General features: G+C 40.6%; 1 protein-coding gene across 1 annotated transcript in view; it reads left to right on the top strand.

The window, feature by feature from the left end:
* The window catches only part of myo5ab (myosin VAb), a 52317-nt gene extending 38336 nt beyond the window's left edge, over positions 1-13981 (top strand). Inside the window, exons 28-40 of the mRNA XM_060914483.1 lie at positions 57-269; positions 4216-4253; positions 4336-4416; positions 4531-4729; positions 4830-4920; positions 6276-6422; positions 6507-6661; positions 10392-10481; positions 10567-10717; positions 11577-11844; positions 12027-12201; positions 12297-12377; positions 12465-13981. Coding sequence (XP_060770466.1) covers positions 57-269; positions 4216-4253; positions 4336-4416; positions 4531-4729; positions 4830-4920; positions 6276-6422; positions 6507-6661; positions 10392-10481; positions 10567-10717; positions 11577-11844; positions 12027-12201; positions 12297-12377; positions 12465-12617 — 1842 coding nt within the window. The 3' untranslated portion in view covers positions 12618-13981. The remainder of the gene's footprint in view (positions 1-56; positions 270-4215; positions 4254-4335; positions 4417-4530; positions 4730-4829; positions 4921-6275; positions 6423-6506; positions 6662-10391; positions 10482-10566; positions 10718-11576; positions 11845-12026; positions 12202-12296; positions 12378-12464) is intronic.

Here is a 13981-nt window from a genome sequence, read left to right as displayed (position 1 = left end):
ATTTTAAATATATGCACCCATTTTCTTCTCCTCCACCCACCTTTTTCTCCTACCAGCGACAGGAGCTGGAGTCCGCAAATAAGAAGCTGAAGAAGGATCTGAATGAGCTGCGTGTGTCTCTCACTGCAAGGAAGGGCTCAGGGTCCGCACCAGCCATTAACGTGCTCCTGGAGCAGCTGCGCTCCACTACTGAAGAGTTGGAAATGCGCAAAGAGGAAGTGCTTATACTGCGCACTCAGCTGGTCAATCTAGAGGGCTTCAAGTATAAGGTATGGTATATAAATAGAGATGCATTTACCTGTACAGCTGAAGTTCAGCACAGTTATGATTTTACTGCTCATTTGTCAGATGTGTTTAAGCAAGGCGATCACGGAGTCATGTTGTGGAAGTGCATCCATAAAGTAGACTTTGCTAGATCTGGGCCTGTTGCTTTCTTTCAGTCGTACAATTGAAAGGCATAAACCATTAGAATACAAGAGCTCACTTGTGTAGTCTGTCCAGAGAGTGAACATTGGCAATTCAGTGCATTTCCTTCGGTCCAAACAGCTCAAGGACAAAAGAGTTTGTGCTGGTTTAATATTACAACCCCAAATCAGAAAAAGTTGGGATGGTATGCTGAAATTACAACCCCGATTCCAAAAAAGTTGGGACAAAGTACAAATTGTAAATAAAAATGGAATGCAATGATGTGGAAGTTTCAAAATTCCAGATTTTATTCAGAATAGAACATAGATGACACATCACATTTTCTCAGTTTAAACATTTATCATTTAAAAAGAAAAATTAGGTGATTTTTAAATTTCATGACAACACATCTCAAAGCTGGGACAAGGCCATGTTTACCACTGTGAGACATCCCCTTTTCTCTTTACAACAGTCTGTAAACGTCTGGGGACTGAGGAGACAAGTTGCTCAAGTTTAGGGATAGGAATGTTAACCCATTCTTGTCTAATGTAGGATTCTAGTTGCTCAACTGTCTTGGGTCTTTTTTGTCGTATCTTCCATTTTATGATGCGCCAAATGTTTTCTATGGGTGAAAGATCTGGACTACAGGCTGGCCAGTTCAGTACCCGGACCCTTCTTCTACGCAGCCATGATGCTGTAATTGATGCAGTATGTGGTTTGGCGTTGTCATGTTGGAAATGCAAGGTCTTCCCTGAAAGAGACGTCGTCTGGATGGGAGCATATGTTGCTCTAGAACCTGGATATACCTTTCAGCATTGATGGTGTCTTTCCAGATGTGTAAGCTGCCCATGCCACACGCACTAATGCAACCCCATACCATCAGAGATGCAGGCTTCTGAACGGAGCGCTGATAACAACTTGGGTCGTCCTTCTCCTCTTTAGTCCGAATGACACGGCGTCCCTGATTTCCATAAAGAACTTCAAATTTTGATTCGTCTGACCACAGAACAGTTTTCCACTTTGCCACAGTCCATTTTAAATGAGCCTTGGCCCAGAGAAGACGTCTGCGCTTCTGGATCGTGTTTAGATACGGCTTCTTCTTTGAACTATAGAGTTTTAGCTGGCAATGGCGGATGGCACGGTGAATTGTGTTCAGATAATGTTCTCTGGAAATATTCCTGAGCCCATTTTGTGATTTCCAGTACAGAAGCATGCCTGTATGTGATGCAGTGCCGTCTAAGGGCCCGAAGATCACGGGCACCCAGTATGGTTTTCTGACCTTGACCCTTACGCACAGAGATTCTTCCAGATTCTCTGAATCTTTTGATGATATTATGCACTGTAGATGATGATATGTTCAAACTCTTTGCAATTTTACACTGTCGAACTCCTTTCTGATATTGCTCCACTATTTGTCGGCGCAGAATTAGGGGGATTGGTGATCCTCTTCCCATCTTTACTTCTGAGAGCCGCTGCCACTCCAAGATGCTCTTTTTATACCCAGTCATGTTAATGACCTATTGCCAATTGACCTTAATTAGTTGCAATTTGGTCCTCCAGCTGTTCCTTTTTTGTACCTTTAACTTTTCCAGCCTCTTATTGCCCCTGTCCCAACTTTTTTGAGATGTGTTGCTGTCATGAAATTTCAAATGAGCCAATATTTGGCATGAAATTTCAAAATGTCTCACTTTCGACATTTGATATGTTGTCTATGTTCTATTGTGAATACAATATCAGTTTTTGAGATTTGTAAATTATTGCATTCCCTTTTTATTTACAATTTGTACTTCGATTCCAAAAAAGTTGGGACAGGGTTGTAAAACTAAAACAATGCTTTGTAAATGATCTTTTACCTGTATTGCATTCAACAATACAGCAGTACATTATTTGATGTTTTACCGCATGAACTTTTGTTTTTTCAAAATAAACAAATTTTGATTCTTGCACCATATTTAAAAAAAAAAAAAAGTCAGAACACTAAAGCATTTACCACTTTTATAATGTTCCAATTCCTTTTCACAACATTTAAAAGATGATTAGGGACTGAAGGCACCAAGTGATGAAGTGTTTCAGGTGTTATTTTGGCCCATTCTTCCTGTAAACAAGTCTTAAGGTGTGTAACAGTATGGGGTCGATGTCATATTTTTCATTTCAAAGTTTGCCACACATCCTGTATTGGGGACAGAGGTGACAGGCACCCTCATCTTCCACAGCCATGCCTTTGTAATGTGTGCAGAATGTGGTTTTGCATTGTCTTGTTGAAACATTCCTGGAAAACATGTCTTGAAGGCAGCATATGTTGCTCCAAAATCTGTATGTACTTTTCTGCATTAATGCTGCCATCACAGAAGTGTAAGTTACTTTTGCCAAGGGCACTGACACAACCCCATACCATGATGGATCCTGGCTTTTGGATTTGTTGTCGGTAACAGTCTGGATGGTCCTTTTTTTATCTTTGGTCCAGAGCGCACAGCATCCATTTCTTATAAAAAAAAAAAAAAGACCTGGAATACTGATTCATCTGACCACTGTGTGATGGTCCATCCCAGATGACTCCGAGCACAGAGAAGTCGACAGTGCTTCTGGACACAGTTAACAAAAGGCTTTCTTTTTGCATAGTTAACTGGCATTTGTGGACGTAACTCCGTATTGTAGAGCTTGACAAAGGTTTGCCAAAATAATCCCAAGCCCATGTGGTTATCAGTTATAGAGGAATGATGGTTCTTGATGCAGTGCTGTCTGAGAGATCACAGGTGTTCAGCTTAGGCTTGAGCCCTTGCCTTTTACGCACTAAAATTCCTCCAGATTTCTTGACTCGTTTAATATTATGCACCGTAGAGGATGAAATATCCAAATCCCTTCCTATCTTTCTTTGAGGAACATTGTTTTTAAACATTTCAATAATTCTCTCACATTTGTTGATAAACTGGAGATCCTCAGCCCATCTTGGCTCCTCAAAAACTAGGCCTTTTCCTGGACACTGATTTTGTACTAAATCATGATCGCAATCACCTGTTGCCCTCACTGCATACATGAGTTCAGAGTTGATGGGTAGTGTCTCTGTGATTTGATGTGGGAGTAAGAGTACACCATCCATTCTGCCCAGACAGCATGGTCAAATTTGCTCATTTGGCTCCTGGTCATGGATGGCTGTGGCATCATCGGGATTTGAGCTTGAGATCTCTTGATCATAGGCTGAAGACTTGTAAAGTATTTTCAAAAGAATTGATATCCTCAGATGAATTTCACATAACTTCTTACACGCATACATTGCTAAATGAACATCTTTTGGCTGCTCCCGATTAGGGGTCTCCACAGCAGATCTTTCGTCTCCATTGTTCCCTGTCTTCTGCATCCTTCTCTACCACACCTGCCACTTTCATGTCCTCTCTCACCACATCCATGTATCTCCTCTTTGGCCTTCCTCATTTTCGTTTGCCTGGCAGCTCCATCCTCAACATTCTCCTTCCAACATTCTCCTCTCTCATTGCTAAATGAACATCTCATCTCATTATCTCTAGCCGCTTTATCCTTCTACAGGGTTGCAGGCAAGCTGGAGTCTATCCCAGCTGACTACGGGCGAAAGGCGGGGTACACCCTGGACAAGTCGCCAGGTCATCACAGGGCGCTAAATGAACATGTATAAGAAAATTATATCCTGTATTTGTATGAAGCCTTTAAATTGTAGTGAAAACTCCTCCTTTTTCATCTTTGTTCCATACTTGCATATTACTAATGTTACACTTATTTATTTAAAATCATAAACTCACTGTCTTAGTTGCTTTTTCATATATTTTCGTCCTCTTGTAGGAAGCAGCAATGGAAAGTAACTTGAGTGACACTAGCAGGTATTTCTTCACACACTCCAATTATATTCTCCTTTAGTGTCTGTGAAAGTTTTTAATAGTTCAGTTCTCTCTCTGCGCTCAGATCCTCCACTCTAGATCTACGTGAGCTGAATGAGGATGGAGAGCTGTGGATGGTATACGAGGGATTGAAGGAAACAAACAGGTGAGCCGTAAGCATACAAACTTGTACAGTAGTATTTTTAGAAAAGCATCCATACTTTTTCATCTATAGCAATCATATGTGGTGGCTTATTATTTTTCCCCCTCCTTTTTGTAGGGTGCTGGAGTCTCAGTTGCAAGCTGAAAGGCAAAGTCATACAGAGGAGCTGGAAGCCCTGAGAGCAGAGTTGCAGGTCTTCAAAGGGGAGCAAAAGCAGCAGAAGTATCCTCTCTCTGATGCACTACAACTGCCTCAGGATGGTCATCTAACTGCAGCCCTCCAGAGCGAGATCAGTCGCCTCACCAAACACAATCTGGTAAGTGTGGAAGGAGATGAACTGTTTTTAGAGAGTAACTGTTATCTTTTGTGTTTAGGATTTTTGTAGAACTTAATGAAAATATTTTGAATGAATACAGGAACTAATGGAACAAATGGACAAGCAGGAAAAGACCACTTGCAAGCTGAAGAAACAGCTGAAATTTTACATGAGGAAGCTTGAGCCTGATAGTGAGTATATTGGGTCTTAACAGGCCGCGTTTACAAAACCGTATATCCAATAGAAATCTTTTGGTGACCTTTTACCAGAGGTGGACAGTGACAAAGTACGTTTACTTGAGTACTGTACTTAAGTACACTTTTTGAGTATCTGTACTTTTACTTGAGGTTTTATTTATTTATTTATTTAAACTTATGACTTCACTACATTTGAAAGACAAATATTGTACTTCTTACTCCACTACATTTCTGTCAAGGTCCTTGTTACTATGACGCAACTTTGAAAGTGGATTTTTTTTTTTTCTTTTCTAAAACGTGATTGTTTTTTTCGCAGGTGACACTGAGACAGTCTATCAGTAATCACTAGGGTCACGTCCATAGACTGGATAAAATCAAGTTCAATGATTTCTCAGCAGCGTTATTTGAACATGATCAGTTGATGGCCGAATGGAAGGAGGCGGTTCTTCTGGGGAATGCACACACACTCATGGCTTTACCTAGAACCCATGTTTCAGTTTTCTGAAAGGATTAAAGATTCATTTCATTTTAAATGTTTGCTTTGTTTGCCGAAAACGAACCACATCACAGCCTACAAAAACTCACCATCCAACCTGCGGAAGCATATTGAGGGATCTAAACGTTTTATTCCAAGAGAAAGCTTGCAACAAAGTTGGCTGTGCTTTTAGAGCTAGCGATAACGTTGCAATAGCTATGCAGTCTGGTTAGTCAAATGACTTTCTATGGATTTTCCCGTCAAGTTGCCATCGCCTTGTCCACGGCTAACGCTAACACATAGCTAGTTAACTTGGACACTGCTAGTTAGCATGTAAAAACGGAGTTACGCTATCATGAATAATGTTAACTTCTCTGAAGTGCTTTCAGAAATATTTGGCAAGATTATACTAAAACATAAACAGAATGCAGAAATATTTATTTTCTATTAGTGTTAGCTACCCAATATGATTTCGAGCTTGAAAAGTTTGCTAGCATGTCAGGTGGAGTTTCACTGACTAGCTAGCTTAACGTTAAACCACCATGATGCACAGCATGCGTTCATTTTGTGAATTCACATTTCTGTCTTTGGTAACGGCGTTAGGTTTTGTAAGCGTTGTGGCAATAATACAACAATGTGTTGACAGAAAATGTACTTTTAATACTTAAGTATTTTTAAAAGCAAGTACTTCAGTACTTAAGTAAAAATTTGACTGGAGAACTTTTTCACTTGTATCAGAGTAACATTTGACCAGTAGGATCTGTACTTTGACTTAAGTAATGAAGTTGGGGACTCTGTCCACCTCTGACTTTTACCTGTGAGTTTCTTTAAAATCGTTCAAAATCTCAGTGAGCTGTGTTATTGGTGTTTACAGATATCTCTTTGGATCAGCCTTGTACAGAAAACAGAGAGCGAGATGTTCAGCCAGAGGTGAACATCCTGCGCAAAGAGCGACATTGTCAGGGCATGCTGGAGTACAGAAAGGAGGATGAGGCCAAGCTGTTTAGGACCCTAATCACTGGTGATGTATATTTTTTCAGGATTAATTGAAATGTTGTTTGTTGAACAACCTGAATAACACACGATATTATATTTATGACCTTAGATCTAAAGCCTAGAGGGGTTGCAGTGAACCTGATCCCAGGCCTACCAGCTTATATTCTCTTCATGTGCCTCCGCCATGCTGACTACACTAACAGTGACCAGAAAGTCCGCACGCTGCTCAACTCCTCAATCAGCAGCATCAAGAATGTGCTAAAGGTGAGTTTACCACAGGGCAAAGTAGTCGGTTATTTACAGTGGTTTATAAGTTAAAACATGACAGACAGGGGGTACTGTTATAGAAAAGTAATCAATCACTACGTTTACATGCACAAAATATTCCAGCTTTGGCCATTGTTCCAAAAAAGACGATGGACCTTATAAAAGAAGCACTCGTAGATTCATTCTTGAGTAACTTGTACAAGTGATGTTTTGTCGCATTCATCATTCATCCTCTCATGTTTGGAATTTTCTCTTAAACATGAACATAATTTACGAGTGGTCAAGACCTGTTGGAAGAGTCATGTGCAGTTAGTCTGCTGATATCCAAACCCAAGTTTCTCAATAATGAGTCGTATATTTCATTACTTTGAAGCAATTTTCAGCTTGAAAATCTGATATACGTCATAATTATGTTGACATTATCCTGTTTGACTCTAAGTTATTCCATGAAATCGAGTCGTACATGAGCTGATAGCCAACAAGGTGCGTAGTGCTGAATTTGTACGACAAGATTGAGTGATTGGAATGTCTTATTCTATCCACGTTCACTGGATTTTGAGAAACTGAACGTTTTTATTTTTTGAAAATTCGATAGATAAAATCCTTGTACAAAACATCTGACGAAATCATTTCTGCTTAGAATGTAAACAAACCGATGAAATGACGGTAGCAATTTGGGGAAAATGTGGTGACAATTCTTGAAAAAAAAAAAAGTGTTCTTACCATGAAATACTTTTTGTTGCTTTTGTATTTTTTTTGGGGGGGGGGATTTTGTTTTTCAGTTGAGTTTTTATTTCATCCTCGGTTGGTTCAGCAACACGGTCTGCCATTTTCTTCTTCTTTAGGTTTTTTTTTTTTTTGTGGTTGGCAAATCAATTTAAAGGTGCACTACCGCCACTGACTGGGCTGGAATGTGGAACAGGGGATATTGGGGGAGAGAGGACTATATTCTTTTAGCTATTTCTGTTTCTTTTAAATACTTGATAAAGTGATATATCTGACTTGATGTGCTCTGCCATTTTGTTTTTCTCTACTCATCAGCTGATAGCCTAGTAGTAGAGTAGCCAATCAGAGCACATGATTGCTCATATCCAGTGAATGTGGATAGAATAATTCAAATTCTATCACTCTAAGTTTATTCATGCAGCTTAACAATCTCATCATCTCATCTGTAGCCGCTTTATCCTGTTCTACAGGGTCGCAGGCAAGCTGGAGCCTATCCCAGCTGACTATGGGCGAAAGGCGGGGTACAACCTGGACAAGTCGCCAGGTCATCACAGGGCTGACACATAGACACAGACAACCGTTCACACTCACATTCACACCTACGCTCAATTTAGAGTCACCAGTTAACCTAACCTGCATGTCTTTGGACTGTGGGGGAAACCGGAGCACCCAGAGGAAACCCACGCGGACACGGGGAGAACATGCAAACTCCGCACAGAAAGGCCCTCACCGGTCACGGGGCTCGAACCTGGACCTTCTTACTGTGAGGCGACAGCGCTAACCACTACACCACCGTGCCGCCCCAGCTTAACAATAACATCAGTAATTTAAATTGTCTGTTGATGCTAGTGTAGAACAGTACGATATCAATATGTACATCTCAAACAGCAAAACAACTTTAAATTATGCAATAATTTAAGTTTAATTGGTCAGTCTTTGAGCTTGTAAAGTTCCCTTTTTAGTCTTTTGATACCATTTTCATGAATGAACACTTCCTGGCATATGGGGCAGGATGTGTAGTCTTGTATGGTATTATTGGGGTGTTAATTATGCTAATTTACAATTCTCATGAGCGCATGATGAATTGCACACAGGTGGCGTTCATGTTTGCACAGGGACATTTACACAGTTATCTAAAGTTAGGAGCATTTGCTGAATGACATGGTGCATTTGTATGAGTAAGAGGAATTTAAGATAATTATATGAAAAATGTTCTTGCGTGAGGCTCAGAATATTCCTAGTAGGCTGTTTACATGGCTAATGAACATGAATATTCCACTAATATTCCTGTTTACATGCAGCTGACTGTAAACTGGGAACAGGCTGTTTACAGCAGTGTCAATATACAGAAGGCAAAATGCCATAAAATTCCAAATACGCTGTATACATGTCCAAAGAATGCCCTTAATCAAATATCAGCATAATATTATAATATCAGCATTTCCAAAATGGAAAATGCTAAATTTGGAATATCCAAATGAAAAATGCTGTTTACATGACCCGCTTCTAAATCCAAATATTGTCATGTTTGGATTAATAGTCTAAAATCTAAAGTCCTTCCTGCACCGTATGGCGTGGTTACCAGAGGACCAGCCCCCTACTGTAACCCTAGCTATGTAATAGGCGAGAGGCCGAGGGCTACAGAAACGGAGATAGGATTAATAGTGGAATAATTGTATATATTTAGGCATTGCCTAAAAGCATAGCTCCTGATGAGTGTATGAGCAGAATATTTGCAAAGGCATAAAATCGACCTGAATAGAATAATAGGAGCGTGTAGCCGCAGACTACAACACGTGCAGCGCCAATAGGACTAGTTACCATACGCCTGTTCCTGATTAGAGCACAATCTCAGTGCATACATATAAGGACTCTCAGTATCACAGACTTTGCGACGTATTCACTCTGTACCCTGCATCTGATGTTACCAAGCCTTGTATTTTGAATCACTTTTCTGGTTTACAGGGTCAACTGTTTGTGTTTTTGGACTGTGAGTATTGTATTACCTCTGATATCCTGTCTGTGCCTCACTTGACCACTGCCTGTTTTTTTTTTTTTTTTTTTTTTTTTTGGACTCTGTTTTGGATCTGTTTACTAGTGCGTTTTCAATAAAACTCTTCCTGCACTTACATCTGTTTACTGCCCTTACGTGACCGAAACAGTCAACTGTCCAACAAGCTAGTGGACTAATAAAACTGTTTTAACTAGTTTTATATGAAACTATCATGAATATTTTCCATAAAATGTGTTGGTAAATAATCCCAGGTAGTTTTTGAAAAAGCAAATTAAAGTACTGGATTAAAAACTCATTTATCTTATGCAAATAGATACGAATTTCATTGCCTGGTGGTCAAGTGTTTTGAGATACGTTGTCTTGCACTTATATTTGGGTTCCCTCTGGTAGTACACTTTTTCGTACAGATGTTGTACAGTCGGGCGGCACGGTGGTGTAGTGATTAGCGCTGTCGTCTCACAGCAAGAAGGTCCAGGTTTGAGCCCCGTGGCCGACGAGGGCCTTTCTGTGCGGAGTTTGCATGTTCTCCCCGTGTCCGCGTGGGTTTCCTCCGGGTGCTCCGGTTTCCCCCACAGTCCAAGACATGCAGGTTAGGTTAACTGGTGACTCTAAATTGACCGTAGGTGTGAATGTGAGTGTGAATGATTTGTCTGTGTCTATGTGCAGCCCTGTGATGACCTGGCGACTTGTCCAGGGTGTACCCCGCCTTTCGCCCGTAGTCAGCTGGGATAGGCTCCAGCTTGCCCGCGACCCTGTAGAACAGGATGAAGCGGCTAGAGATCATGAGAATGGGATGAGGTGTTGTACGGTCAAGCCATCAAAAATCAGGTTGATGCATTCTGACCTGGGGCTCCGCTATTAGTGTGCATGCAAAATGTACTGAATGATGAGGTGGTGTGGTTTCAGTTACTGATTTTGTGATAAATTGGTTTCAGTGCAATAAGGATTAAAGTTAAATCTGTATTTGTAACTTGTATTTCCTTGCAGAAAAGAAGCTGTGATTTTGAAATGGTGTCATTTTGGTTGGCCAGCACATGCCGCTTCCTGCACTGCCTGAAACAGTATAGTGGAGAAGAGGTGCGTGCGTGAGAGAGAGAGAGATACACTTGTTGCTTTTTACAGATGATCTCTCACCTTTTACTCTGTGTATCTGCTTTCTCAGGTCTACACTAAACACAACACTCCCCAGCAGAATAAACAGTGTCTGCTGAACTTTGACCTGACTGACTACAGGCAGATTCTGAGTGACTTGATCATCCAGACCTACCATCAGCTCATCAAATGCATGGAGGATGTCCTTCAGCCTATGATTGGTAAGAATCATGTACGGTATCTCTTCAGTGTCGTGATGCGTTCTCATTACCAACCTGAAGTTGATTATTTTCCAATAGCAGGCAAAAAAAATTACTTTTAAAACGAATTACATTCATTAGTAAAACAAATTGTAATCATTTGCAAATTGCTGTGGTAAAAGAGGATTAAAACAAAATAATCCACTTCAGGGTGGTACTGATACTGATTTACTTTCCTGTAACAGCATGTTTTATGTTTTAATCCTTACAGTTTTGCCACTGTAGTGTGTTCATGGGTGGGTCAAACACAAAAACCTACTTGTATGTTATAGCAGCTATAAACGGCAATTCGATCAACAGTTAAGAAGCCAAAAAAAAAAAACCGCAGACACTTCTGAAACACAATCCTTAATAAACATCTCCTAGAAAGCCTCGTCAAATCAACAAGTACTCACTTTTCTTCGTTAAACACCACATTTTTAAAAACGTGTTCATAATTAGTTTTAGATTCTGTGTGAAAGTGTTATGATGGCAACTCGAACTTGTTCCAATAACGTATTAGAATGAGTGAGTGCGTTAGTATAAACCAGCGATTTTTGCCTTGCATCCAGAGCTGCTGTTATAGAAAATTAATCAACACCTGATCAATCAGATTTGAGAACATGGGGTCATTATGGTTGACCCAGCTATGATTACATCACAGTGGCAAAGGAAACTGTGACAACAAGAACAAAGTTTGGTGTCATTGGTGTTTCTCTATAAATTTTGTTTGTTCTTCCTTAACACAGTATCATTTCATTCTTTCGTATGCATTTACTGTTTTGTGCCTCTGGCTTTATTGAATTGATGCTTATCCTTTTTTTGTTTTCCTGGTCTTCAGTGGCAGCCATGTTGGAGCAGGACACCATTCCTGGCGTGTTGGGGATCAAGCCCACAGGGTTCAGGAAGCGTTCCTCTTGCTCCTTCACACTGGAGACCATTTTGAAACACCTCGATTCATTCCACTCTACTCTGCTCCAGCATGGAAACGATGCCGAAGTCATCAGACAAGTGCTCAAACAACAGTTTTACATCATCTGTGCCACTACACTCAACAACCTGCTCCTGCGCAAGGACATGTGCTCGTGGAGCAAAGGGCTGCAGATCAGGTACTGGCCACAAGGGCTCGCTACAGAGCAGCTGCATTTGTAGAAGAATTATTGGGTTAATAATTCTTCTACAATGTGAACCTTCATCTGTGGCCCAGGGGACATTGCTTTTGTTTAAATGAGATGGCAGTATTTGTGTTCTAGAGATAAGGACATTTGATAAGCTTACTGTGTCTGTGCAGGTATAATTTGAGTCAGCTGGAGGAGTGGCTGATGGCGAAGGGAGTGCAGAGTGGTGGGGTGCGGGAAACTCTGGAGCCTCTGATTCAGGCTGCTCAGCTGCTGCAGATCAAGAAAAAGAGTCAGGAAGATGCAGAGGCCATTGCCACGATGTGCACAGCGCTCACTGCCACACAGGTTTACATCCACTCTCAAACACCAAGTTGTGTAAAATGTTGAGTCTTCTGTTGTGTAAAAATACAATTCTTTTTATTTATTTATTTTTGCAACAGATTCAGAAGATCCTCAACCTGTACACACCAGTAAATGAGTTCGAGGAAAGAGTGTCTGCATCATTTATAAAATCTGTACAGGTAAAGTCTGTGCGCGCGCACGTGCATGCAAGACTTTGTGTGAGTGGGTGCATACGTGTTTGTAATTATTCCATCTGCTCTCTACAGGCTTTGTTAAAGGACCGTCAGGAATCTCCTCAGTTGCTCATGGACAGCAAAATGATCTTCCCCCTCAGTTTTCCCTTTAACCCGTCTCCTGTGGCCCTCGAGAGCCTCCAGATCCCCCAAAGCCTCAACCTTGGCTTCCTCATAAAGCTCTAACAGCCATCAAGAGCATCATAATTTATTTGATGCCCAAAGGAAGCTTTCACTGCACTGAGAAATATATTAAAAAAAAAATTATAACCAAGATCACTAGATGTTATTCCAGTGCTTTGTTCCAGCATAAAATCTGTCCTGACTGTGGAACTGGTAATGAAATGGCAGATTTGGTTAACACCTTCAGATTTCTTCATCTTTTATTCCAAAGAGGATCAAACAGGCCACCAATGGGAGCCTTAGGCTTTTTTTTTGTTCATTCACTGGGCTGTTTAATGCAGTGCTACAGGTCTATGCAGAACGTACCTCATAATTTAGCTATATACACCGTGGCGTTTTTACTACTGAAACCATTTTTGCTTCCTTAAGGACTGGGGTACAGTGATGAAATCTTAATAATAATGCGGGTCTGTGGATAGTCCAGCTGAGTATCTACTACAATCATCTTTGGATAAAAGCACCTACTTTTGTCGAAAACTGACTTTCGGTTTGATGTCTGCAGGGTCAGCTTTGCCTCATGGGTGTAAAAACTTTTGGACATTGCACGTTTATGAGGTGTTATCTGGGCTTTGTTCTTTCTTTGTGCTTGTTAACTTTGTTTTAATGTTATTTAATTTCTAGTATTGCCTACATTTATTTTCACAAGCCAAAAGAAGATTGATGTCTCTCCTTGAAGCTGCGTAGTGAGCGTGACGAAAATGAAAATGGTTTACATAGTAGATATTTATTCCAGGTCTCACGATGGTGTAGCAGGTAGCATTGCCACCTCACAGCTCCAGGGTCCTGGAACGGAACCCAAGCTAAGGTTACTGCATGTCCAGATATTTGCGTGTTCGTATCCATGGTTATCCTGAACAGGATAGAGCGGATACTGAACGTGACCAATTATAATTTATTAATGATTTTGTTTATTAAATGTTCCAATGTATGATTTGTAGCCTTTGTGGGATTCTCACTTGCAAAAACCTAAAGCTAAAGGGGAAAAATATTTTTCTGTCTACTTTTGTAGTAAGGTGCGGCATGGCGGCGCAGCAGGTAGCTCTGCTGCCTAACATGTTCTCTCAGGTTTCCTCCCATCTTCCAAAAGATGGATTGCTGACTCTAAATTGCCACACCCTTTCTGTTAAAGTCTGTGTGTTTGTACATGCATGGTGCACCGTAATGGACGACTTCTATTCCCACCTCACACCCAGTGTTCCTGGAATAAAGTCCGGATCCATGACCCTGATCAGGATAAAGTGGTTCATGAATGAAGTTTGTTATTGCAATGTAATTAATTCTGATGTGTGTTATTAGAGTATTATGAAACAAGAAGAGCAAACTTTCTATCAAAACAAAAATGCTGTTTTTTTTAAAGCTATTTTCCA

Source organism: Neoarius graeffei, chromosome 2 (assembly GCF_027579695.1).
Source record: "Neoarius graeffei isolate fNeoGra1 chromosome 2, fNeoGra1.pri, whole genome shotgun sequence".
NCBI classification, from domain to species: domain Eukaryota; kingdom Metazoa; phylum Chordata; class Actinopteri; order Siluriformes; family Ariidae; genus Neoarius; species Neoarius graeffei.
The sequence above is the reverse complement of the archived record's forward strand: the minus strand, read 5'-3'. Positions and strand labels throughout refer to the sequence as shown.